Source organism: Barbatula barbatula (assembly GCF_947034865.1).
Source record: "Barbatula barbatula genome assembly, chromosome: 3".
In the NCBI taxonomy this organism is placed as follows: Eukaryota; Metazoa; Chordata; class Actinopteri; order Cypriniformes; family Nemacheilidae; genus Barbatula; species Barbatula barbatula.
The window spans coordinates 9986424-10013025 of NC_136764.1; the positions used below are offsets into that span (position 1 = coordinate 9986424).

At 35.7% G+C, this 26602-nt stretch overlaps 2 protein-coding genes across 3 annotated transcripts; both read right to left on the reverse strand.

Moving 5' to 3' along the window:
* Positions 1-872: 872 nt before the first annotated feature.
* On the reverse strand, positions 873-10622 carry LOC306891313 (NACHT, LRR and PYD domains-containing protein 1b allele 2). Its single transcript, XM_079451450.1, has 9 exons — positions 10352-10622; positions 7514-7601; positions 7124-7341; positions 6036-6292; positions 2979-3095; positions 2267-2414; positions 2141-2182; positions 1770-2033; positions 873-982 (listed from the first exon to the last, which is right to left on the reverse strand). Exons 1-9 carry the CDS (start codon positions 10554-10556, stop codon positions 966-968), a joined length of 1356 nt encoding a protein of 451 aa, XP_079307576.1. The 5' UTR covers positions 10557-10622; the 3' UTR covers positions 873-965.
* Positions 10623-11208: 586 nt separating this feature from the next.
* nlrb5 (NOD-like receptor family B, member 5) lies at positions 11209-24153 on the reverse strand. Of its 2 annotated transcripts, XM_079451392.1 has the most exons (19): positions 23783-24153; positions 22783-22851; positions 21430-21477; positions 21032-21069; positions 20835-20907; positions 18855-20469; positions 18628-18711; positions 18410-18481; positions 18198-18314; positions 17313-17483; positions 16730-16807; positions 16498-16583; positions 15875-15929; positions 14865-15082; positions 14315-14580; positions 13717-13833; positions 13272-13416; positions 12284-12328; positions 11209-12188 (listed from the first exon to the last, which is right to left on the reverse strand). In XM_079451392.1, exons 1-19 carry the CDS (start codon positions 23796-23798, stop codon positions 11932-11934), a joined length of 3570 nt encoding a protein of 1189 aa, XP_079307518.1. In that variant the 5' UTR covers positions 23799-24153; the 3' UTR covers positions 11209-11931. The 2 variants fall into 2 exon arrangements, with proteins under 2 accessions (XP_079307518.1, XP_079307519.1); XM_079451393.1 differs by lacking the exons at positions 21032-21069; positions 21430-21477; positions 22783-22851; positions 23783-24153 and having other exon boundaries at positions 18855-20024.
* Positions 24154-26602: the final 2449 nt, after the last annotated feature.

Sequence of the window (26602 nt, forward strand, 5' to 3'; positions counted from 1 at the left end):
TCCCAAAACAGAAATAAAACAAAATAACGTTTACTAATATCTTTAATAGTAGGCTACCGTCTCTGGAGTCAAGCTCTGAAAATCATTCTAGCAATCTTTGAGCATAAGATCCCACTTTACATTTACATATAGCCTACATTTAGCAGACGCTTTTATCCAAAGCGACTTATACAGAGTTCTGGGAGCAATAAGCAATATGTCATACAAGAGCAATAGTACAATAGGTGCTAATACAAAGTTACCAGATTCAACAAAAGCTAGACCACTACCTGTGGAGAGAAGAGGGTTCGTTTTTTTAATTTGTCTATCAGGTATTCGCCGAAGAGATGGGTTTTAAGTAGTTTTTGAAGGTCGTGTGAGATGTGGTTGACCGGACCGTATTATGAAGAATGTTCCACCAGGAAGGAGTTGTGAAGGACACTTTCCCTTCGGAACGCTCTCCAAAACACATGAAAGCGATGATGATGCTGATGATGACAAAAGATTGCCTGAGTAAGCCCAGTCGGTATGCAAATACATAGATTGACATCCTATCATTGCTTCAGGACCGAATGCAATGATTGGACGAAAATTTGATGGTGCTGTGCTTTCCATAAAATGTATTTATTAATTATGAATGTATTTAGACGACTTAACTTGGTGATTGCTATCACTGAATTCACTGAAAACTTTGAAAAGGGAGGTTTGTCACATAATTGTAAAAAAAAATTATAAATATGAACGGTCCAGTGGATAAATGAGCCCACAGGTCCTGCACTAGGCAGTGTTCTTTGTCCTTCAGTAGTCTGTAGAATTCTGCTTTTACAGCAGGTCCTCCTGAATCAAGAATTTTGTATGCCGTGGTTTTGCATCATCAGTGACGTACATTTCAGGAGGGATCATTTTGTTTTTGCCCCACATTGACCACCATAGTAGGAAAAGATTCAGTCAAAAGTGCCCCAGAACTGTTTGCTGTCCTGAATACTTCAAAATGTCTTCTTTTCTGTTAAACAAAAGATAATGTTTGTATCATCCGAACAAAGAAATGAATACTGATTGGGAACAATTCGAAGTTGAGTAAATTACGACAGAATTTTGGGGGGAAGTTTCCCTTTAGGTATACGGATATTTTTTTGTTAAATATTCTTTCCACATGTTTGTCTTTAATATAGCTTTGTAGGCTTTCTGAAAGTCACCACAAAGTTAATAAATCCCCCATAAAAGTAATTTACAGAGGCCTGTTTACAGTGTACTATAGAAAATTGTTTGGTGTCCACTACTACTGCTGACTAACTTGAAAACATGGAAAAAAACATGTTCTTTAGTTTGAAAACAGGTAGCTAACTCAGCACACGTGCATGTCAGGTTAACATAATAGACACTGTGAAAGACTTGCCAGGAGAAAGGGATGTTTTGGACCGTCTTATGGTAAACTGCTTAAATTGCATTCCTTCTCTAAATGCAGTAAACAAATCCCTTTTATTGATAACTTGAATGAAAAACATTGTCAAATTAAATTCATTATTGTATAGTAGTTTTAGTTTTGATGCAAGATCTAGTCTAGTAAATGGCATAGCACTGGTATGTAATTTTTAAGGAAAGTGTGCATTAAGTATGCAGTAAAGACCTCCACTCTTGTGGAAGAGTCAACACAGTTTGCTAACTATTCATTAAAAAATATATACAACATTATAGACGTGATCTAAAACCTTTTAGTAGTGGAGACAATGAGACACTGAGAGATGGGAGTAAATAACGTGTTGTGGAATGCGGACCCCAGAGCTCTTAACTGTCAGAAGAACATCCAGACTCCAGGTCCTGCACTAGGCAGGGTTCTTTGTCCTTCAGTAGTCTGTAAAATTCTGCTTTTACAGCAGGTCCTCCTGAATCAAGAACGTTGAACAAGAGCCTCATTTTTGAATGCCGTGGTCTTGCATCATCAATGTCACTGTACATTTCAGGAGTGATCATGTGTTTGCCTCTCAGACCATCAGCTATTGGCATCACTGAAGTCACTCTCGCAATTAGTTCTTCCCTGTTATTATCTACAAATTCTAAGATACAAATAGAACTAAAGTTATAGTTTTCAAACAACTGTATGTGTGAAATAAAACAAAAATATATTTATAATAGAAATAAGTGACATAGTTTGAAGTCATACCTGTGATAATGCTAAGATCAGCAGTGTCTGTATTAGTTGGTGCTTTTAAGACAAAATAAACGTATTTAAGAAACGTCGGGTATAAAGCTAATTCATCATTTTAACATCAGAGCTTCATTATTTTACCTGTAAGAATGATTCGACGTGTTGTCCAAACTTCCTTTTCTTCAAATATATCCACAACCCCCATTTTGAACTCCTCAGTCTCAACATTCATAAACACTTCAAATGTAGGATGATAGTTTGGACCAAAATTGCACTCAAACATGTGACCCTGAAACAAATCAACATAAGATGTACATTCATTCTATTTTTATTACAAGGTCGGTAACACTGGTTTCACAGTTTGTTCTGTTACACCAGCATCTCTGTCCATTTTTTTTACTTTTCTGACCATGTTATTCATCAACAAGAAATGCAGTGCTGTATTGCAGTAGTTCAGAAGGGGCTATATAAAAAGGAGACATGAGATAGAGAGTCTGCCAACCCTGCACAACGTAGTACTTTGGCCAAAATATCATAAAGATATGTGCTTTAAAGTGAGTACAGCTATAAGGACTAAAATATTAACCAATTAGGGAATTTAGGATTGGAATTGGCAATCGCTTGTGTTGTAGCATTCCTCATTTCAAAGTGCAAAAGCAATAAACAGTAGTATATTATAAATAGTATTCATTTAGCGGACACTTTGCATATATGTGTCTAAATGAATAAATGTAGTATTATAAATATGCTAAAATCTCTGACTTAATAAACTTCCATTTAATTGAAAGCAGACAATCCTGATGGTTTCATTTGTTTTATAAACTGGAATTATCATTGTATCAAAATCTGATACCTGTGGCTGCACTTCAAATCCCTCTGGTTGACAGCAGAGGGTGTATTCGCTCCCGTGAACTAGGTTACAGGTGGAAGTGGTTTTAAAGTATGTATTTTCTTTGTGTTGCCTCTGGACCTAAAATGATGGAGAGACTGTGATTCCAAAAAGATTTCTAGAAGCCATTATATGGGAACAGTAATCAGTAGATGATTTCTGCAAATCTGCTTTAAAGAAATGTGTTTTTTGAAAGATGAGCAAAAAAGATGTGACTGTGATAAGTGTTTCTATACTCATATACACTCTTCAAAAAAATAAAGGCAACACCTGACCATCACAGCTCAACACCAAGTCAGTTAACCCTCAGGACTGTCAACCGGTAAGTAAGCATAAGTGAATGTGAACCGTTTTCACTATAAAAGTGACAACAGGTACACTGGAGAGGCAACAACAAGGGTGGTCTGGGGAGGACCATTCTCAGAGGGTCCTCCAAGTGCTATGAAGTATTGGGATTAAATCCTCAACTCTATTGTCAGATCTTATGCTGGTGCAGTGCCCTCCTGGTGCATGATAATTCTCGACCTTATGTGGCCAGAGTCTCTAGGCTTTTCTGGATGATGAAGGCATTGATGACATTGACTGGCCCCTCACGTTCCCTTGAGAACCTCTGGGATCTCATGTATCCAAAGCCATTAAGTAGCACCATAGACTGCCCAGGAGCTCACTTTTGTCTCTGATCCAGGTCTGAGAGGAGATTCCACAAGAGACCATGTGCTATGGGATGAATTTCGACTCAAAATGATTAACAAGTGCACGCACAGTCATCCGTGAACGTGATACACGTTTCATTTGTATTTTACGATTCGCAAACAAATGCCTTATGATTTGATTCTGTGAAATTTAGATTTGAATAAACACGAAGCGATTTGTACAAATAGAGGCAGATTTGTGATCGCAATGTTTTATTCTGTGTTCATGTATATTGATTTTGCGCATACCAATGAGAAGTTGTGCATTTGTGGATCCTGTGACGCGCGTTCATACATCCTGTTCGGTTCATTTGGATTTTGAGACTTTCTTTACGCGGTTTTGCGTTGGACAATCCACACACATGCGCAACTGCAGATCCATGCGCAACCGTGCAGAAAATAAGAACTACCACTAGATGGCAGGCTTACGGAAACCATAGGTGCTGGTCATATCATTAGAATATCGTCAAAGAGTTGATGCATTTCACTATTTCCATTAAAAAGTGAAACTTGTAAATTATATGAATTCATTACACGCAGACTGATATATTTCAAATGTTTATTTATTTTAACTGTGATGATTATAACTGACAACTAATTAAAATACCAAATTGATAAGGCGTTTTAATCTCAAAGACAAAGCATTTTCTCATAAAGTGAATAGATGCAGTTATTACAGTTACAGTGCAGTAGATGAGTTAATGCAGTTATTGCATTAGTCTGACTTTATTACAACAATCTAAGAAATTAGTAAAGTTTGATCAGAAAACTTTGGCATCTTAAGTCCTCAACATGCAACCTGGACACACTCCCCACATCCTTTTTCAAAAAAGTGTTTAACTGTTTAGAAGCAGATCTTTTAAAAATAGTAAATACTTTATTTCTCTCAGAAACTTTCCCAGAGTCCCTAAAAACTGCATTTGTCAAGCCTTTACTAAAATAAGAACAATCTAGACAAAAACTTACTGTCTAACTACAGACCATCAAATCTTCCTTCATAGGCAAGATCATTGAAAAGGTTGTCTTCAATCAGCTGAACAAATTCCTAAACTCAAATGGCAATCTGGGCAATTATCAGTCTGGTTTCCGTCAGCATCACAGCACAGAAAAAGTAAATGATATAATATAAATTAAATTCTGATTCAGGCAAGATATACATACACACACTGCATCATCTGCACTACAGAACTGTGTACTGGTACTGCATTAACTCATCACTGTAACTGTAATAACTGCATCTATTCGATTTATGAGAAAATGCTTTGTCTTTGAGATTAAAACGCCTTATCAATTTGGTATTTTAATTAGTTGTCAGTTATAATCATCACAGTTAAAATAAATAAACATTTGAAATATATCAGTCTGCGTGCAATGAATTCATATAATTTACAAGTTTCACTTTTTAATGGAAATAGTGAAATGCATCAACTTTTTGATGGTATTCTAATGATATGACCAGCACCTATGGTTTCCGTAAGCCTGCCATCTAGTGGTAGTTCTTATTTTCCGCACGGTTGCGCATGGATCTGCAGTTGCGTGTGTGTGGATTGTCCAATGCAAAACCGCGTAAAGAAAGTCTCAAAATCCAAATGAACCGAACAGGATGTATGAACGCGCGTCACATGATCCACAAATGCACAACTTCTCATTGGTATGCGCAAAATCAATATACATGAACACAAAATAAAACATTGCGATCACAAATCTGCCTCTATTTGTACAAATCGCTTCGTGTTTATTCAAATCTAAATTTCACAGAATCAAATCATAAGGCATTTGTTTGTGAATCGTAAAATACAAATGAAACGTGTATCACGTTCACGGATGACTGTGCGTGCACTTGTTAATCATTTTGAGTCGAAATTCATCCCATAATGTGCCATCTCATCAGAAGTATGCCCAGACATTGCAGGGAGTTCATACGGGCACGTAGGGCCATGCACATTACTGACTTACATTATGAGTTACTGTGGTAAAACTTTAAAAGTATAATGAGCCAATATTTCAATTTTTTACAGTGATTTTACTATAATTCTTCCCCTGAATGTGTTTATAATTTTGGCTTTCATTGAGCATTGTCATATTATTTTGTTCTCGCAAGTTATGCAAAGTGTGTAAGTGAAGAGATTTTACCTGGATATTTTGTTCATTGAGATCTAATGTAGTGTGATTTAGGTGTTCCCTTTATTTGTTTGAGCAGTGTATATTTCATATGTTTAAAACCAATTATGTGTATATTTAAAGAGTAATTGAAAAGTTTAATTGCCAAAAATTCATCACAAAATATTAGTTACATCATTACTGTATTTTTTTCCTCTTGAGAGGGTACCTCTGACACAGGAACTGTCACTGGAAGCAAATGGACATCCAGAATTTTCTCTCTCTGTCTCGTGGATATTGGTCGGAGAAAAAGCAACACTTGGGACCGAACAGAATAGTCAGGGAATATGATTGTTTTTATAAGCCCAAAAAGGGAGAGCTCTTTGATACCAATGATCACATGTGTGCTGGTCACTTCGAGTGGCTGCAACATTTCTACATTATCACAAGTGAAATGTGCTACAGCCAAACTCTCCTTATTTTCCTCTGTAAAAGCAAGGAGTAAATATTATATTTTTTTTGTTTCTTTAAGAGACTGTATTATATGCATTCAAAAGTAGCGAGCCCTCGGGGCTTCCTAGGCCCTCTGTGATGACCTAAACTATCATAAAAAATAATATTTAAAAAAATTTATACAATTTTTAATAAAAGTGTGCCGATTTTCGCTATTATATATGTATATTTTACTTCCTGGATTGATGTGGACTCGATCCATGTGAGATTTCCAAGTCTCACAAGAGTAATTCAAGATCAAGGAGCAGTCGCAGTTCTGCGCAGTCAACGTGTGCGTACACAGGGTTTGGGCGCCTTCTAGTAGCATACCGCTGGCTGACAGTACCATCAATGGAATTTTCTGTTATTCTGCATAACAGTGACTTTATCTGATAAATGGTAAATGTACTGCAGTCAGTTCCATATGTTTTCTTCAAGGTTACCAGTTTAATATTAGGATTTATTACAATTATAGTTTATTATTATTCCCTGGTGAATCTCTGTTTACTGTCTGCTCATGTAGCACCGGTTTTATTTGCTGAGAGCACTCTCATGAGGTGTTGCTTTTTAAACTACTGTTGTGTACATTAGTCGGTATTGGTTTTATGATCAGATTGGGAGGCAGTGTCTGTCATGTGGTATTTAACCAGTACGGTGAGAATACCTTACTGTATTGTGGTAAGTGTGTGTGTGTGTGTGGGGGGGGGGGTGTTGCATGTGCGCAGAGGGCCAAGGCTCAAACTTCATGGTTCGCTACTGTTATACAACACATAATTTAATTGATTGTCCATAAAGCATATTCATATGTGGAATAAATAAACATACCAGTGAAAACTTCACAGTGGGGAAGGTGCAGATGTGAGATTGAACCTTCGAAACAGTCAATGTTGTACAAGGGCCCTGCAGGCTGCATTTGACCCAAACCACACAAGAGTTGTGGATCCCAGGGCATGATTTTATACAGCATCTCTCCTTTATCCTCCATCATAAAAACAAGGTTGGTCACACTGCACTGAAACTGACCAGCATGTGGAGAATCAAACCTGAAGAATAGAAAAATCACTCACACTAATAATGATACACTACAATTTTTTAAATCTACTGGCTAACAAACCCTTAATATTAAGTCCAGTATAGATAAGATGTGCCATTTACAGAGATTTATGAGACCAGAGAACACAGAGCATTTAGTATAACACACTTTGAAATTTGTACCTGTATGTGTTTGTTCTTCTGCCCTCACGGTCCCTCTCAATATATTCAGGTGTAAAGACTTCTGACACCTTTCTGACAGTTAACTGTACTAAAATTACAGAAAGAAATAAGAGCCATCACTTACTTTACTTTTTCAAGGGACAAGTAATTAAACTACGGTACCCAATTACCTAGTAACTAGTTTCACCCAACACTGGATATGAGTAACAGAATTTATGCAATGTATAAACTCTCCAGGGGCCGGTTGCACCAGCTGTGTGTAAGTTACAACTTAGCCTAGTTTTGACTTAAACAGGCACTACTTAATATTTTTGAGTTGCACCATTCAACTTAGTTGAAGTGTAACATTACATATAAACTAAATATTTACGGAAGCCTCCCGTCAGGTGTAACTTTAGGAATATAAAAGCAGACTCACTGAACTGACGACAAAAAAAATGTCTTATTTCACTCGCCATTCTTCAATGATTTACATACATGATAATGCTTACATTTACAGTCACTTACCTTTTAAAATAGAGATCCTTTTGTGATGACACTACATTATTAACGGCTCTAACAACTAACATTCCTACTGTATCTGCCTGTGTTGGGCACGTCAAAATCGCTTATTGCTCCCTGAATTCTTTGTAAGTCGCTTGGATATAGGCTTCTGCTAAATGACTAAATGTAAAATAAAATAATCTTTATTTATTTGGTGGTAACAGTGAAATCACGCATATAACATGTCATTTATTATGATTTTATTGGATTTTTATTGGGCATTGGTTTATTAATCTTGTTTAATTAGAAATATTTTATAAAAAACCTATTATCCCTGATAGCACACATACATCTGGCTTACGTCTATTTGACGTCTGCATTTACGTCTGCAAGACATCTATAATACATAGTTTACTCATCTGCAATACGTCTGTCAGACGTCATACAGACATCTTCTACATGTCTATAAGGTGTTTATGATTTAGAATTGATGTAAAGCTCGTCTTTCTAAGATGTTTAGCAGATGTTTTTATGCAGCAGATGTTTCCAGATCTCCAGATCTTTAGCAGACGTATTACAGACGTTCAGATGTCTCTGAGACATATTGCAGATGAGCAAACTAGGGTATTGCAGATGTCTTTCAGATATAATTCCAGACGTCAAATAGACAAAGGCAAGATGGATGGTGCTAAAATTCACAACATTTTAACTTTTTCTCACAAATTTAAAGGCTGCTATTGGACTGTTAAAGGTAAACTTCATATCATGTGACTACACTTTCATTTACGGAGAGCTTACAAACTACTACGTTCTGCCTTAAGACCAATGGGGCAACCGAATAACGTACAGAGCTAGGTCCGTTCAGATTGGGGGGATTTGATAAAGCGAAATGAAGACCCAACGAATCCAAGTTTTCATATCTACGACGAAACGAATATTCGCCCGTAGAGTAATTGGCGCTGATGGTTAATACATTACACACCTAAACCACTTTAAAGCGCTCAACCGATATTCAGGCTTCGGCTGTTGAGAAGCAGAAAAGCTTAAAGTTTAGTGCGTAGCAACACAGGCTTGTTTGTTTGTTTACATGTGCCTGTACTTTCTACCTTCAAGCAAAACTGTTTACTTATTGTATATAAATAAAAATAAAGAATCTTGAAGAAACTGGTTGTATTTAATGACTTTTACTGGTACAGCCAATATATTTGTAATATCCCATTCTACAACATAACATGTGAATTGTATTCATATGAAAGATTAGAATATGAATGCCACCTCAATTTAGGTGACCTCATGTTATCTTAAATGAAGGATCGTTTGGCATTTTACATTAATAGTTGCTTTGTCTTGTTATTGTTAATGTTATCATTAACTGTGTAAAGAACTGTTAACAGCCCCATTCCATGTGTTGTTGTCCATCCTTGAAACTATTCACACCCCTTATTGCTGTGAGACACCTTTTAATCAACTTGATTATTTATTCATCCTCCCTCAGTCTAGAAAATCAGGACAAAACTTATTTTTTGTCCTGATTTTGGCTGTCGCTGTGACTTTTGTCAAAAAGTTCTGTCTGTTACAACTGGAATATCTCGACATCCATTCTCTCACAACAACTCTCTGTGCCTTTAAGGGCTATAAGCGCGTGACGTAAAATTATAGATTCTTATTGGACGGCACGTTTCATCGCTTGAGTAAAGATTCGTCGCACAAGACGGAGAAAACCTTTCGCTTTTTCAAAGCGCGGATTTTCGCGGTCTATATGAAAGGCTTCATAAGAATATATATTTTCTAAAACGTTATCGCAACGAGCATTCGCGGGCAATCTGAACGGGATTTAAACTAGCTAGTAGTTAGCCTCGAGTGTGAACTTTATGTTCACATTTAGGAAAGACGAATGGCTGGTGCGACCATACCCAGAAGGAGTAATAACACATACAATTTTTAAATGAATTTCTTTGAAACTTTAAATAGGAGGTTATAATATGTTAAATTCTCCCCTTACTGCAGCCGTCTTCTTTTCAAGCATGGCAAGGTGCATCTCAAACAAGCCTAATGGCGAACTTTTCTCGAGAGTAATAACGAACTAATCCCGCGATTGTTCGCCTTGGTGTGGACACAGCATTACAGAATCTGCACGCAAATCGTTTCTTTGGGCATTTTCACATTTTAGTTCAATGTTCAAGTGTTCTTTATATAAATGAAACTTTGACGCACGGCTAGCGCACTCAAAGCACCTGCCTCGGCGATATGATATTCTTATGCTCTTATGTTGTTCAAGGTGAATTTGACTGTTAGCGTTCAGACACAATTCAGTCTTCACTTTCTTCCCCCAATTAGCGATCATGATGTTTTTACCTAAAACAGGTCCTCGGCTGAAGGTCTTTCTACACAAAGGGCAGCTGTAGACTCTCTTCTGATCATCATGATCACAGACGGCTACAATACATCTCCTACAGTAACAGTGTCCACATGGAATAGTCACTGGATCCTTCAGTAAATCCAGACAGATTGAACAGAGCGACACGTCAAGATCCGACGATGAAATGCTGGCTTCTGCCATTTTAGTGTAGGCTATGTAGCCTACGCAGCATGTCTGTAGAAACTGATGGAGATAAGTTAAGTTCTCCGTACTGAAGAATTTCCTGTTTCGGTTTATGAAACGTGTCCCAACAGTGTCAGGGTATAAGCATGTGCTGTAGATGACAGCCTCTACTCAAAATTGCAGTCAGCATAGACATTTACATTTAGTCATTTAGCAGACGATTATCCAAAGCAATTTACAAAGAGTTCGGGGAGCAATAAGAGATATGTCATAAAAGAGCAATGGTAGGCTACATTAGGTGCTAATACAAAGTTACTAGTTTCAACAAAAGCTAGACCACTACCTGTTGAGAGAAGAGGGTTAGTGTTTTTTTTTCATTTGTCTGTCAAGTATTCGCCGAAGAGGTGTGTTTTAAGTAGTTTTTTGATAAAATATTATTATGTCGGTTAGCCTTGCGGTTAAGACGCCCCAAAATAAATCTTATTATATTATAAAATATATTATAATTTTTAGGCGTTTTAAAACAGGCAAAAAAAATAAATTTATGGTCCATTGATCCAGTCTCTGAATGTATAAAGAGAATAAACACTTTTCTGCAGCTGAAAAAAGTCATGGTGCTTTTTCCCCATATTAAATATACACAGTAGGCTTAACTCATCCAAAAGAGTAGAAAAGTACTGCGTTACTGTAGTTTTATTGATTTTTTTTTTCATTTAGAGCAATTTCCAATAATTTTTTTTGACTTTTTAATAATATCAGTTGTTACACCTCCAAAATACATTTCCAGGGGTCTCCTAATGTTTAGAACCGACCTGGTTATACTGTATGCTCCATGAAGAGTAGGGTAATAATGATGATAAACAATCGAAAACAACACTGTTACAGTAGACCAATAATATACATTAACAAGAATGTAGAAAATTTTAAATACTTAAAAGAAAAATTATAACAAAAAAATTAAACGTGTTTCGATGAAAAAATAAATGTATTTCCTGTTTAGTCTTCAGTGTGACTACTTAGTAGGCCTATTTAATCAAAATAACTGAAATCCCTTTTCATATTTTCATCAGCACCTTGAAATTTTGTAGAAGATATAAAGCAATAAAACACCATTGTGTGATGATGGCACCCAGCATGTGGTGCCCAGCTGCTTCTCTCCAAGTGATTCTTATACCCATGATTTGACCTTTAGCGGTAATAAAACTATGGTAATACAAGTAATCAATCCAAAAATCTATGCATTTTTATGTGGTATACTACAGGTAAAAACAATGTCAAATATAAGTTTGAAACCATATAGGCTTCTTAAATATTTAAATTTAACTAAGGTCTAGTCCTGGCTTAGGCTAAGCATTGTCTGTGAAACTAGGTCAATAGGACATGTTCTATGAAGTCAAGGTTCCAATTCCTTCACTAGATCGGGTTGCTTCTCTTCTAGCAGTCTCAGGAATTCTGCTTTTGCATCAGTACCTCCGGAATCCAGAACATCAAAGAATATTCTCATCTGTTCTTGTCTGGGTTGTGCAGTATGTACTTTACTGTACATTTCACCTGAAATCATATCTTTACTCCTAAAACAGTCAGCAATCTCCATCACACATGTGACTCTCCCAATCAGCTGAGCTCTGTGTTTGTCCACATAGTCCGATTCTGATTTGAAGCGAAAGCAGATTTTACTGTTGATGCTTAGTATAAGAACAAGTAAAAAAAAATTGAAATTGAAATGTTAAGCATCGAAGTCATACCTGTAGATCTTCTTACAACAGAACATTGTAGACCTTGAGCTGGTGCTTTTAATGAAAAAAAGACACGTGAGCAATAGAAATTTATAATAAAAATCAAACATTAAGTTGGCAATAAAAATAAATGACTTTGGGTGGCTTTGTTTATGTTGATCACTGTAGGTGGGTGAACGGCCCTTTAAAGGGGTCATATGACACAGCTAAAACGAATATTATGATTTGTGTATTCACAATTTAAGGTTCAAAAACACTGTATTATCCACATACCGTGCATTCTTGCATCTCCTCTTCGCCCCTTGCTGATTATTTACAAAGCTAATCGTTTGTAGAGCAACGTGTGCTATGATTGGCCAGTTAACCAGTGCGTTGTGATTGGTGGAAATTTAACACCTCTTACCATATTTGGAACATTATGTTACAAAGCAATTGTACTAACAGATACACTCACCTTACTTGCACATACATTCGGGCGGTCTTAGTCTAATCATACCACGCACTGACATAGATTTGTGGGGGTGTGGTTACACGAGGCGTTTCAGGCAGGTCTGGGTGACCATTCACTTTTAGATACAATGCATCTTTTGTTTTCCGACGCTTTCATTTTTGCAATTTTACGCGTCTAATACATGGATGAGCAACTTATAAGACACCAACGACACAGAAAAACATGTATTTGTACCATATGACCGCTTTAAAATTATTTTTATGTGATCCTCGAAACATTGAGAAAATCGCTTTTAAAGTTGTCAGAGGCGTTGTAGCAGGCCAAAGCTTTTACAAAATATCTTCATGGAACATGATCTTTACATAAAATCCAAATGGCATAAAAGAAAAAAAATCTATCATTTTGACCCATACAATATATTTTTGGCTATTACTTCAAATGTTAAGACTGGTTTTGTGATCCAGGGTCACATATAGACATTCTTAACAAAACATTGAACTTTCATGCAGTCTGAATTACATTAAACAACATAATTTCATCAGATACCTGAGAGAGGAATTCGTCGTAGCTTCCAGACATCCTTCCCTTCCGTATCCAGAAGACCCAGTCTGATCTCCTCAATGCTCACATCCAGAAACACTTCAAATGTAGTGTGAAAGTTTGTCCCAAAGTTACGCTTAAACACTTCTTCCTTAAGTATAAATAAGAACACACTTTAATATGCATAAAAAAATAATAAAACAAAAATGAACCTTGCATCTCACGTATGCTTGACTGTTAGTTAAGTTATGTTTTTCCTTTGTTGCTGGGCTCCCACCTCTCTTTTTGGGTTATCTTGTGTTAAAATAAATAATTCATTTGGAATTCTTTAGCTGTTGTCCATCTATTTTGTTCCATGTCCTTCCTGACTTCTAGACTATTATCAGGGACCATTACACTCACTATATTAACGGCCTGCTTTTTGCTTAAATGTATTAAAATATCACATTACCGAGGGCTGCACTTCATATTCTTCTGGGTGATAATTCAGTCTGTATTTTCTCCCAGAAATCAGATGACACATTGAACTTGTCTCAATGTATTTTTTCTCCTGATGCTGTATCCGAACCTTAAAGAGAAACCAACAACTATATTGAGAAGAACGGCTGGAACCCTATGTTGTACTCTGTCATGTGTATATGGAGTCCCCCTTCATCTTTTAACAGTGTTTAAAAACTCTTTTGTTATTTAATTCCTGCAAACAATGAATCTTAATTTCCAGGAGCAGTAGCAAAAACCAAAGTACTGTATACTGATCAGTGAAAGTTTGAGTTATGTAGATTTAAAATAATGTTTTTTTTCCAAAGGGAGCTTTTAAAAACATTGCAGTCCAATATTTACAATATTACAATGTGTTTTAATTTGTACTATTTGTTTTGTTCCTGTGGCTCAGTGGTAGGGCATTGCGTCAGCAGTGCAAAAGGTGTGTTTACACATACTAATAACAGGTGTATGCAATACAAGTCGCTTTGGATAAAACAAGTGTCTGCTAAATGCATAAATGTAAAGGTAAATGTTTTGTTTTAAATAAAGAATGCTAAGAGCTTTACCTCTGAAAGGGGCACATTCCCTGGAAGCAAGAAGACGTTCAGTATTTTCTGGTTCTGTGCAACAGTAAACGGTCGAAGAAAAAGCAGCACTTGTACACTGGTAGGAGAGCCAGAGAATATCTTGTTTATCACCTTTTTTATTATCCCGAACCAAGAGAGCTCTGTGATACTAATGATCACATGAGTTTCTGTCACTTTTTGTGGCTGCAATATTTCTACAGTACCATTGGTGAAATGTGCTACAGCCAAACTGTCTTTATTTTCCTCTGTAAAACAAATTGTTTTGAAAAATAATTATATTTTGTAATATTACACATATATAGTGAATTATATAAATATACATCTTTAATATTCAAATAAATACAACATCCTATGTTTTATCAATAAATCTAAATTGTTATGTTTAACACACTTTACAGAACGTCATTAATGTAATACTGTTGTGAGAGATCTCTTCACTTCGTCACTTTTTCACTGAAGTACAATTGTTTGATGACTTAATTTAGTGAAAAATATTAACATTATTTCAACGATGTACATATGAACATACCAGTGAGAATTTCACAGTGTGGAAGGTGTAGTTGTGAGACTGATGCTTTAAAACAGTCAATGTCATATAAGGGTCCTGCAGGCTCCATCTGACTCAAACCATCTAAGCGACATGGATCCCAGGGCACCATTTTATACAGCATCTCTCCTTTACCCTCCATCACAAACACAAGGTTGGTCACACTGCACTGAAACTGACCACCATGTGGAGAATCAACCCTGAAGAATAGAAGAATCAATTCTAAGGAGCTGTTATCTGGACAGAGATTAAGCCAGTACTAGGCAGTAGTTGAATTAGGACATTTAGGAACTGGAGGTTTTGAAAACATGCCTTACAAAACATTACTGGTGTTCATCTTGAGACAAAATAATGTCTCTGACATATTTTAAGATGTGTTAAGACTCCTTATTTTGTTAGATATCTTAATCATCAAATACTAAGTAACAAAAATGTTTTGTGAGCTACTAGTGATAACACCAATTACACATGACACAACACATGTTTTAGCTTTTTTTTAAACCAGAAGGCTGTAATAAAAAAAATATTTTAATAGCCTGGAAAATAATGCATTCATTGAAAAATTCTTCAAAAAACATATTAAAAATTATTGTTTATTATTTTCAGTGGGTAAAAATGGGTAATAATTATTACATAAATATTAAGTAGTATCAAATTACCTGAAAATGCTTAATAAAATAGAAAAACATTATTAAACAAAAATGTTTTGCATTAATTTCCTGAAAAAACAGAAGTAACATTTTTAAGGCACTGCGAACAAGCTAAGTGACCCCTTAGAGAAGAGGCCCAGAGGGTTAAACATTCACTTTAGTCTGCGACTAGGCCTTGTCTGGAAATGTTTAATCTGCTGGCTCCTAACCCTTCATATTACAAAATGCAGTTTAGATTACATGTGTTACCGCGATTTGTTAGGTCAGTTAATGGAACCAAAGAAAACTCTAAATAATTCAGAAAATACAATAACATGAATTAAAAATGTTTGAAATATGTACCTCAGTGTGTTTGCTCCTTTGCTCTTATCGTCAGTATAATCAGGTGTGAAGACTTCTGAAATAAAACATTAGAACACATTTGGACTTCGCTATTAAAGACAATGTTACTCACTGATATGGAGAAGATGATTCAGCTTCTAAATGGTACATGACAGAGAATCTAAACTCGCTGTCAGATAAAGATAATTCAAACCAAAGGTTTACATTTCACATAGTTCACTTAAATATACTTCTAATACCTGAAAGAAGCAACTGAGTACCGCTGTTGTCTAGTATTGCAATAAATGTTCTAAATGTTTTAAATCTACTCATGAATTTGTGTATTTTTAATATAGTCACTCATATGCATGCAAGTTCTTATCATGAACTTTAATGTCAATACTCAAAGAGTGCATGAAAAAAAAAGAATCAAAACAGAGCTGTTTCACAATTTATGGCAAGATACCTTCTTCCAAATCTGTTTTGTGTGAGGTTAGCTGTTCCAGAATGGTCACCAGACTAAATCACACTAACCCTTTTTTCAAAAAAAAATTGACAGACAGTATCATCATAAGATCATATTTGTCAGGTGAAACCCAACAAAGGTCCAGTAGGACTGGAGTATAAGAAACATTTTGCGATACCTTCACTCTTTTCTCTCTTTCCTGTCTTCAGCTCCTCCTCTGTCAAACTCTTCCCATTACGTTCAATAAACATTGACATCCTCCAGCTAAAGGACACAACATTGCACATTAATCATTTAAAAAATAAAACATCTATAGTCATAAAAGCGTACATTTTGGTGTTTGACAATTACTATGACATTAGAAGAAAAGCAGTAACAACAAATCAGGAAATGTATGGATGTACACTTACACTGTCAGGGTCCAGCCTTTCTGTGTTAGTGATGTCCTCTGGAACTGTGTTAGTGCCAAAGGAATTAATGCATTTATCCTGAAATGGATAAAGACTTCAATCTACATGCATTTATTGTTTGCTACTACTAATATATTTGTAATTATACACCTGCATATACTTTGTGGTTTTATAGATGACATAAGGACGCAATAAATATTAAATCGCCCTGGTTGTCACCATGCTAAAATGTTTATTTTGAACATATTGCAAAGTTCCCTCTTTCAAAATGGGTAGTCATATCTTTCACTTAACCAGTAATGAAGTAAATTTATTTTTATACATTGATTTAAATGAATGTTACGTTTAGGTGATGACCAAAATAATTAATAATTGAATAATCTGCCATATTTATTTACAATATGAACAGTTTTCTGTATTTACTATGTTACCTCAGTGAATTAGTTGGTTAGAAAACATTTGACATTCATTAGGGGTAATTACAATTCTTTATCATTCTATACCAGAATAAACACAATGAAAAGAGGCGCAACTTCGACATAAGTGAATATTCAAACATATTTAAAAGAAATCTTTCTCTTACTTAATTTCATTCAGACTGGAACAGGTCTGGGTGAGGGAAAGGATTGTGGAAACCCATTGTTCAGTCCAGCATTCTACGTGCAGATGGACCTTCTTCAAACCAGACACTGATTGTAGCACTTCCAACAGAGTCAATCTCTCTACCATACCCTTTTTATTGGAACCTCCAAAACTATAAAAAGAAAAGGTACAGATGCTATTTGCAGCTGGTGTTGTATGCAATAGTTTGGGCATCTTAAAATGGTTTAATTTTAGACATATCTCTGTAAACTGAATATGTATTATTAATTTGCTAAACAAACTTAAACCAATTGAATAATACCACCACCATCATCATATTGTTATAAACCTGTGTTTAACTTTCTTTTCTGGAACAGAAATTATAAAAAACAACATACATCGACCAGATTTTAATTGTCATGTGACAGGTATGTTCGTTCACCTATGACAAACTAACAACATCAACAAGAAATGTATTCTAAATGTGGTTAATGTGTACTTGTTTAACAACTGAGCAAATATTTTTGTAGAAGCAGCCGGCCTCATATTTTTTTGATTAACTTTTTCAAATGTGTATGTGGTCCTTGTGGCCTGATGGGAAAGAGAAATGTTCATCCAAAACATGTTGAGAAATCTCGGACAAAGCAGAAGATCATCCAGGTATAGATATACTATAGATTTAAACATTTTCCTGATTTTAGCATATTCCTATTACATGATTATTATTTTAGCTGATTTTAAATACAGGAATCACGAATGGAAAAACTGACTACAATGAACACAAGATTGGGACATAATTCTCAGGCAGGCATATAACTAGGCATATATTTGTTTAGTGAAATAATAGAAGTACTTTGTAACATGTCATTCTTTAATGTTTACAGACCTTGGCAATAACTGGAGTTTCTGCAGAATCTCAGTCTCTTTGTGTGAACAAGTGAGAGTTAACTGTGGCAGCAACAGTGGTGATTTTCTTTTAGTCTTGGAGCATCTAACAGACAACCTAAAAAAGCCAAGTAAATCCATAATTCATTTTATACCACTAGGCACATTGTGTTTTATTGTGTAAATTAGCTGTCTTGTTTATGGGTTACTTACGTGACATCTCCATCTTTGGCTGATGCAATAATTTCAGAGTAGCTTTGGCTCGTCTTTTTATCCACTTTTATACTGCCAATTATAACAGAGGCAATTCTAAGCTTCTTTGCAACAATGCAAAATTGTAGCAGAAATATATGCATTGTTGTGTGTGTACCATGCAGAGTCTGTAGCCATATAGGCTATAATAAAGATATACTATAATAAAATATAGTTACATTAGTTGATTTTGAATCTTTCCTTTTCCAAGAGCTAAAATCAAGTCCCCAGCATATTTTGGGCTGAGCATGTCCAGCATCAACCTTTAAAAGTAAATGGAACACATAAGAGTTTCAAATATAACATGACATTTTGACTAGAGCTCAGACAGTGAATGCATTTTATCTTAATATTAATTTTTGAGGAATAAAGTGTTGCCTCCTGCACTTTACTCTTGTTCACTCACCACAGCTCTTCACAACTGCACAGTGCAGGCTGAAGAATCTTCAGATTATCAGTCGACACATTTAGTCTCAAGATTCTAATCTGTTGACAACACTGTAAACAAAACCTCAGCACACAGCAGTCTGTCCTGTTTAGTGAAATGTTGGACAGGTCTATCAGAATCAAACCTTCCAAAACTTTCTCAGTGAAGCTCTTGTCATGAAGCTCAAAGAGACAATGAAGAATGAAGAGCATGTTTTCATGTTGATATCTCAGTGAACACTGATGGACCCATTCCTTCAGCTGGGTTTCTATGTTGACAGGAACAGTCACATTGTGCTTCTCCAAGAATGAGTTGATGGATTTATTCTTGCAGAAACCCCAGAGGAACAGAATCACAGGTTGTAGCTGCTTTACACTTCTTATTTCTGAATCTGTAGCAGACCAACCAGACAAAGCCCATCCTCTCTCTACAGTGTGAAGCAGATCTCTGACTTTCTTTTGAGACTCATCTTCATCCAATAAGACACAATACAGAGCAGTGAAGAACTCCTGAAAGCTTAGATGCCTGAATCTGAACATTGTTTCCTGCTGGATTCTTTTTTTTAAAAGGATTCTGTTCAGGAATGGTTTGCGAACAGGAACTTTAACTGTTTCATGTATGGTTCTCTTATCGAACAGAACTTGTTGTTCCATCATCCCTCTCTCCGCCAGCTGACCCAGACTCTTCAGCAGGGCTGGGACAGACTCACTCAAACCCTGACAGTGATGCTCCAGTAGAGTGAACACAAAGTCAACATATATGGACGTGGTTGTTTCCAGACTGCTTGTTACATCTCCACCATCATTGAATCTTTCTCTGAAAACTGTGCAGGTGATCCAGCAGACAACAGGACTGGAACAGGCAGTGAACAGGGTTTCATTTGCCTTCACAGAATCATAAGCTTTCCTGAAGAGGTCCTCATCCTGAAAGAACTTCTGGAAGTACTCCTCTATCTTTGTCTCAGAAAAGCCCATACTTTTGGTGAAATGCTGTGGACATTTTAACAATGTTCCCTGTGGAACTTTAGCTCTAGTGGTGATCAGTAGGGTAGAACCGGGCAGGATATATCCTCTCAGCAGGGCACAAACAATAAGCCCAGGTGAGGCTTTCTTGATTGGATGACGCATGTAAAAGTCATGACGCAGGAATCTAAACTCATCAAATCCATCAATGAGGAAAAGTATTTTGCTTGATGAACACCTGAGCATCTCTGAAATCTGATCTGATGTTGAATTACAACTCCAGCTCAGGAGCTCAAACAAATCCATTTCCTCAGAAATACACAACAGCTCTTCACATCTTAGATAGAAAACCAGATAAAAGTTATGGTAATGTTCTCCAGATGCCCAGTCCAACATGATCTTCTGGGTTATATAGGATTTGCCACTACCAGAATTGCCTTGAAGAATGATAAGCTTGTCAAGAGGTGTCTTTGGTTCAAAAAACTCTGCGACGTGAATATTCTTAAAACCACCATTTCTAGTTTTCTGAAGGATCACAGGTTCAGTATACAGTTTTGCCAGGGGTTGATCCTTATGCTGAATATATTTCTGCTTGATTGACATTTTATATCGATCAACAACCTCCGTCCATTCTAGAAAAAAAACATTCTTTATCCTATCTAACACATGAGGTTAAATAACTTATTAGGTTACTAAGTCACCAAACAGCTTGTTATATCAACATAGGCTATAAGAATTTGACATTTATAATGTATTGTTTTAAGTGAAATTAATAATTATGATAAATGATTGTAAATGAAAAGTGACATGTAAGTGAAAATACTTTTGATAATCATGTGACACTAAAGTAGTCCAAAGCAATCGGACTACATTACTTTTATATTGTGAAACTTGGATTACGTTACTGATATTTTGTAAGTATTTTTTACCTTTACTGGAATACATTTTTAAAGTAATCATCCTAACCCTGATTACAAGAGAAAGGACTTGTCATTACCTGCTGGCTGGCGTAAGAATCTTTCAGTCCATCGTTGCTCCTCAAATATAGGTAATGGTTTATTCTGAAAATACTGAGACAGATAACAAAAAAGAAGTGTGCAAACAGATTTAAATGACAGCTGAAAATGTTGAGCTGTGGCTTACTATGGCCAAGTCTGCTTATAACAATATTATGCAAAATTCCTTATTACTTACAGCCGTAGATGGACAAGGCCTCTCTTCTGTGTCTGGCCCTGTTTGAAAAAAGCAGAAGCATGGAGTAAGTGCAATACCAACCTATTTTTATGCTGAAAGATAATTTAGAGCTCAGACTTGTATTCACAAAACATCTTAAGGCTAAAACTATCTTCTAACTTCGAAGTTTGGGAGAAACTCTTAAAAATCATGGTGTGTCGAATACCAAATCACAAAAACATGACTGTAATAGACAATTTGCCATGGAATGTATGCATTCTAGAAACATGTCATCATGACAATACGCTTTCAAAATGTATTGGCCTAAATGTGATGCTATTACTTCTTATTCTATTGTGTTCATTAAATGCTGCTAATATCCGATAATTGTTTACAAGAACCAAGAGGCTGACAATTACCTGAACACATGGACGTGCACAGGACTTTTGAGGGGCAGTTGCTCTGACCTGAAAAAAGGGCACCCCCCAAAACAAATTAAGAACTCACAGGCTATATGAAGGACTGAGAATAACAGGGTCTTTATTAAAATATATATACACATAGAAGTAAAACACTGAAATACAGCACTCAAATCACCTTAACTACTACTAATAATAACACAGAAAAACATGACTCCAGTCATAAAAAACCCTACATCAATATCCCTAGCAAAATGCCTCCTTGAATTGTCTCTCCCTCTCCTGAATCCACCTCTTCAGTGGACATCTTGGCTTCGAACAATACCCAAAATAGTGGTAGGATTTAGGCATTTAACCATTTTGAATAAAATAATGTGATGCATTACTTCCATTATTCATTCTTAAAACTAAATGTGAGAAACTAACAATCAGCAGACATGAAGCTGAATACCTCTGCGGGTAAAGGAATAAAGAAATTGTGTCAACTGTGAACTAGTAAATTCTTACATCAAACCTAAGGGGGAAAATTTGAGAGTTCTCTTTGTTTTCCCCCTTCAAATGGTCCAAAATTCAGCAGCCAGATTTTTAACAAGAGTTCGAAAACGAAAGCACATCCTTTTTGATGTGCTGTGCCATTTATTTTTTTCATGGCAACCACTGTGCCATTTTAACATCAACGTTTAGTATTACATGTAATTGTACCACAATTTCTTTTTTAGATTGACACTATTTGTATACCTATACTTTATGGCTATAAAACAGAAAAATTTGTTAAGACTATCATCTTTATTTTTTTTGGAATCCAGTTCTAATGCTGCAGCACAGAAAACTTGATGTAAAAGATGTTGAGTAGGATTACAGATTAATGAGCAAATTTTCATGCTTATACGACCAGACGTTCAATATTTTTTAAATCTTCACAAACACTAGTTTTGTATTAAATACATCATTTATCTAAATGTGCTTGGCGTGCCATTGATTTTCCCTCGGTGTGCTGATAGTGGTACGCGTGCCTTAGGTTGCCTACCCCTGCTCTATCCTATCCAAGATCAAGATTGAAACAGAGAGGTGACCATGCATTTGCAGTGGCCGGTCCTAGGTTATGGAACTATATGCCGTTTCCTCGGTTCAGGACTTTAAAGTTTAAGTAACATTCCTTTAATACACAATAAGTCTAAAATTTATCTATAATTGTAATGCATTTACTTTGTACTATGCCTGTCTGTGATTTTACTTTATTTTACTTGTCTCCTTTGTACAGAACAGGTGTCAACCTTTGTTGTGTTATTTTTGCCTTATAATAAAATGAAAATGAAATATTTGAATCCACAATTGACTGATGGTTGACTTAACCTTGATAACGAATATCTTCAGGTCCAGGGAATTCAGATCCTGATCTTATTGGTGATTTTGGGATGTGATCTAAAAAAAAGAATAACAGCACACAGTTTAGTTAGACTGATATGACACGATCAATAAAATAACAACAAAAACAAGCTTATTTCTCTTTATGGTAAACACCAAAACAAAAGTCTGTATGACATATAGCTTATAGAGGGCAGTATTAACGTCATTTTCCACACGTGCACACCGGGACACGCCCCCCTTGAGTGCCAGGACACGATCCCCTCTGAGGGCTCTCAATAAATCCTTGGTGTTTCCAGTCTACTACGAAGGAATCAGGTGTTCCTAGACACTGAAATGTTGCACGTAATTTCGTTTCCTGATATTGTAAGTAGACATTTTGCTGAATGTTTTGCTCCTCACCGCAATATTATTATATTGCAATATCGGAGGCTGCACTGTCAGGACCACACTTCTAGGACCCTAATTGGTTACAGCATCACATACCAAATTGGAGTTAGGAGAGTACCGTAATACCAAGGACCCTAGTGTTTGAGGACCAAATAAAGTGCAACAAAGACAGTATTTACACCCAATTCTAATAACTTAATTCCTAAAAGGCTTATTACACCCAAATACTATATCATGCAATTAAACTTTACAGTTAACAGCTGAAAGTTGAGAATTTATTGTGACTAACTAGCATAATATAATAAGTAAAAAAATTAATAAACAGGAAATCATGGTATAGCCTTTTCAGTCACAAGATCAACCACATTTCAAGTACAGAGTGAAGACACAATGAGTGACGACACGTCCATATCATTGATTGCTCCCTGAACTTTTTTTTATGTTTATTTGTTTTATTAATGATAACAATTTGAACAGTATTATACAAATAAACTATAAAAAAACTTAAACTGAAAGGCCTTTTACATAAAGAGATTGTATTTATTAAATAGCTTTATAGTCTTTAATAACATTAACAGACAGTTAACTTGTCACTTACCGGAATGATCTGCCATCTTGAAAGATCGATACAGCACTATTTTCACTAGTTAAACCGATTACTTTTATTTATGTTTGTTGTCACATGTAAAGTCCAAGAATTGTCCCTTAAGCCTACCACGAACAAGGAAGAGCTTGCGGTCTCTCAAATACTTTCACTTACACTCTCATACTATTGCTTGAAAAACGACAGAAAGTTACTTAAATCACAGAAGGATATCAATTGGCGCAAGCCTCCATGAGACCAATGAGTAGTTGAGTGTAAGTTTCATATTATTAGGTTGTTCACAATGCGTACGCTCGAACATAGATATACAAATGGTCCCTTGAAACGCGATTTGTTCCGGGCATGCTTCCGGTTTTTCCAATAGGGGCTGGCTGCAGCCGTTGGGGCGAGGTTTTTTCTATTATTAGAAGAAATCTTTGAAAATAACAATATTATACAGATCAGACAATAGACATAGACAGGTAAGAGCATTGCGTTTACAACGCAAGGTTGTGGGTTCGATCTCAGGGGATTGCAGATATGTATAAATGTATAGGATAAAAGCGTCTGCCAAATGCCTAAATGTAAATGAAAAACAAAAATCAATAGTAAGTATTTCTCCTCTTTCCTATGGACACACCCTAAATACACAAAACAAATATATATATATACAAAATTGTTTATAAGTAAGAGAGATTTTTAAGTTCTCCGATTCTAACAAAAATAAGTTGTAGTTAAGTGCAGATTTTACAAACTTTTGTTTATTAATATAATATTTGCCATGTAAAATATAGAAATTCACCACATAATCAAACATTTTACATTCATAAGTATATTTACATATAACATCTTTAAGAGATAACATATAAACAATACTTTTATGGGCAAATAAAAAGGAGCTAACATCAGACCAAAATTTAAGGGTTACAGGATAGCTATAAAATAAATAAGCCAAGTTTTCCTCCTGCATATTACAAAAAAAGAACATGTATCACCGATATCCGTAAATTTTGATTAAAATAAATTGCAAGGGTAAATTGTAAAAATGTCGAATTTAAAAATGCACTTTAACTTTGTTATTTATACAGAATTTATATGGTACCAATCAAGCCAGTTTCCAATCAATATCTTGGATCTGAGCATTCCAAAATGGTTTTCCTCTAGGGGATTTTGGATTGAAGAAATTATCAAATTTTTGTATTATTAACTGAAGAGGAAAAAAGATTGATTCCATCTATGCACAATTTAGGAAAAAGTCTATCAGTATACTCGCTGTGGCCTAATGGTTAGAGCATTGGGCTTGTGATCAGAAGCCGGTTCGAATCTCAGTGCCAGCAGGTCATGACTGAAGTGCCCTTGAGCAAGACAGATTGCTCTGCAGTAATGTGCCACTGTAAAAGCGTCTGCCAAATGAATAAATGCACATGTAAATGACTTTTCATTAGCTGTATTAATCCATTTGGAACGGCTTTGACAACCTTCTGAAATTCTTTAAAGGGAACAGGAAAGTTGAGCAGTGGCGGTTCTAGACAAAATTTATTAGGGGGGCCAAGGAGGGCCCAGTGTTTAACCAGAGGGGCACATTAAAAAAATTGCAAAAAATTATATTTAAAGATTACAAACTTTATTTTACTTTACAATCATATAAACATTCATTTTGTACAGTAGTGCAAGAGCAAAAGAGGTAGGGCCATAAAAAATGCATTCAGGGTACAACAATGTGCCATTTCCTTTTGTGGACAGTTGAGTCCACACTTAACTTGGCATAACAATGCTGGATTAATTATACCAGTTTGGCTTGAGCACAGTTTTCTGTCCCCCATCAAAGTGGTTGGGAATATATTCAAGATGGGCTGTACTCATTCTTGGACTTGCTGATATCTGTAGAAAGATGTACAGTAAACACACATTTATTTACTTATGCATGTATATCGACATGTATTTCAATTTATAAGCCAAGTATTTACTTAAAAAAAATAAACATTAGAGTCATATTGTCACAAAAAGGAATTTACAGAAGAAAGCACTATTTTAAGGACACACAGTAGACCAACATGATAACTATAAGATAACAACATGATAACGTTTCATGATAACTATATGAAGAAAAAGAACTTAGGGGCATGCATTACATTTCTTTGCCTATTATGGGAACATGTGTGCAACATATGTACACAATAAAGGATACAACTTGGTGAATATAACATGTAATGCTATTTTTGTCTTCATTTAAAAATATTGTATATGTATTAGCCATTCATGGTCAATGAATATATTGCAGTATATTGAAAAATATAAGCACTAGTTTCCCATATATGGAAATTCATTATGTAATATATCGCATTACAAGTATATTCCCATATATTTTTGTTCCGTGAGGCATTGAGTAGACCTAGTAGAAAGGATACTGACATTTAGATATTCGCTTCTGCTTCAATAAGTTTGCTTAGATATGAATACGTTTCTAAACATATCGAAACCAGACATTTACACACTTGAATTCATTATCAATGTAATTGTGACCTGACGCCAATCGACCACAAAAATGGAGCGACTACGCCACCCTGGATACTTGCCAGAGACAAGATAGAAATTTGTATAACTTAAAGCACACAGGTCCACTTCAAGAAGCGGCAAGAGACGTGAGCATAGAAATATATATACTTTTATTTAAAAGACTCCTACACATAATCATTTGAAAATAAAGAAATGTAAAATACAAACAAAAGAAAATGCGAAGATGAAAGAATGCCACCGGAAGCCACCGGAGATGGCAAACCCCTCTAAATGGTCCGAACCTAAAATAGAACAGGAGCCGAGGCCCAATCACGGGGT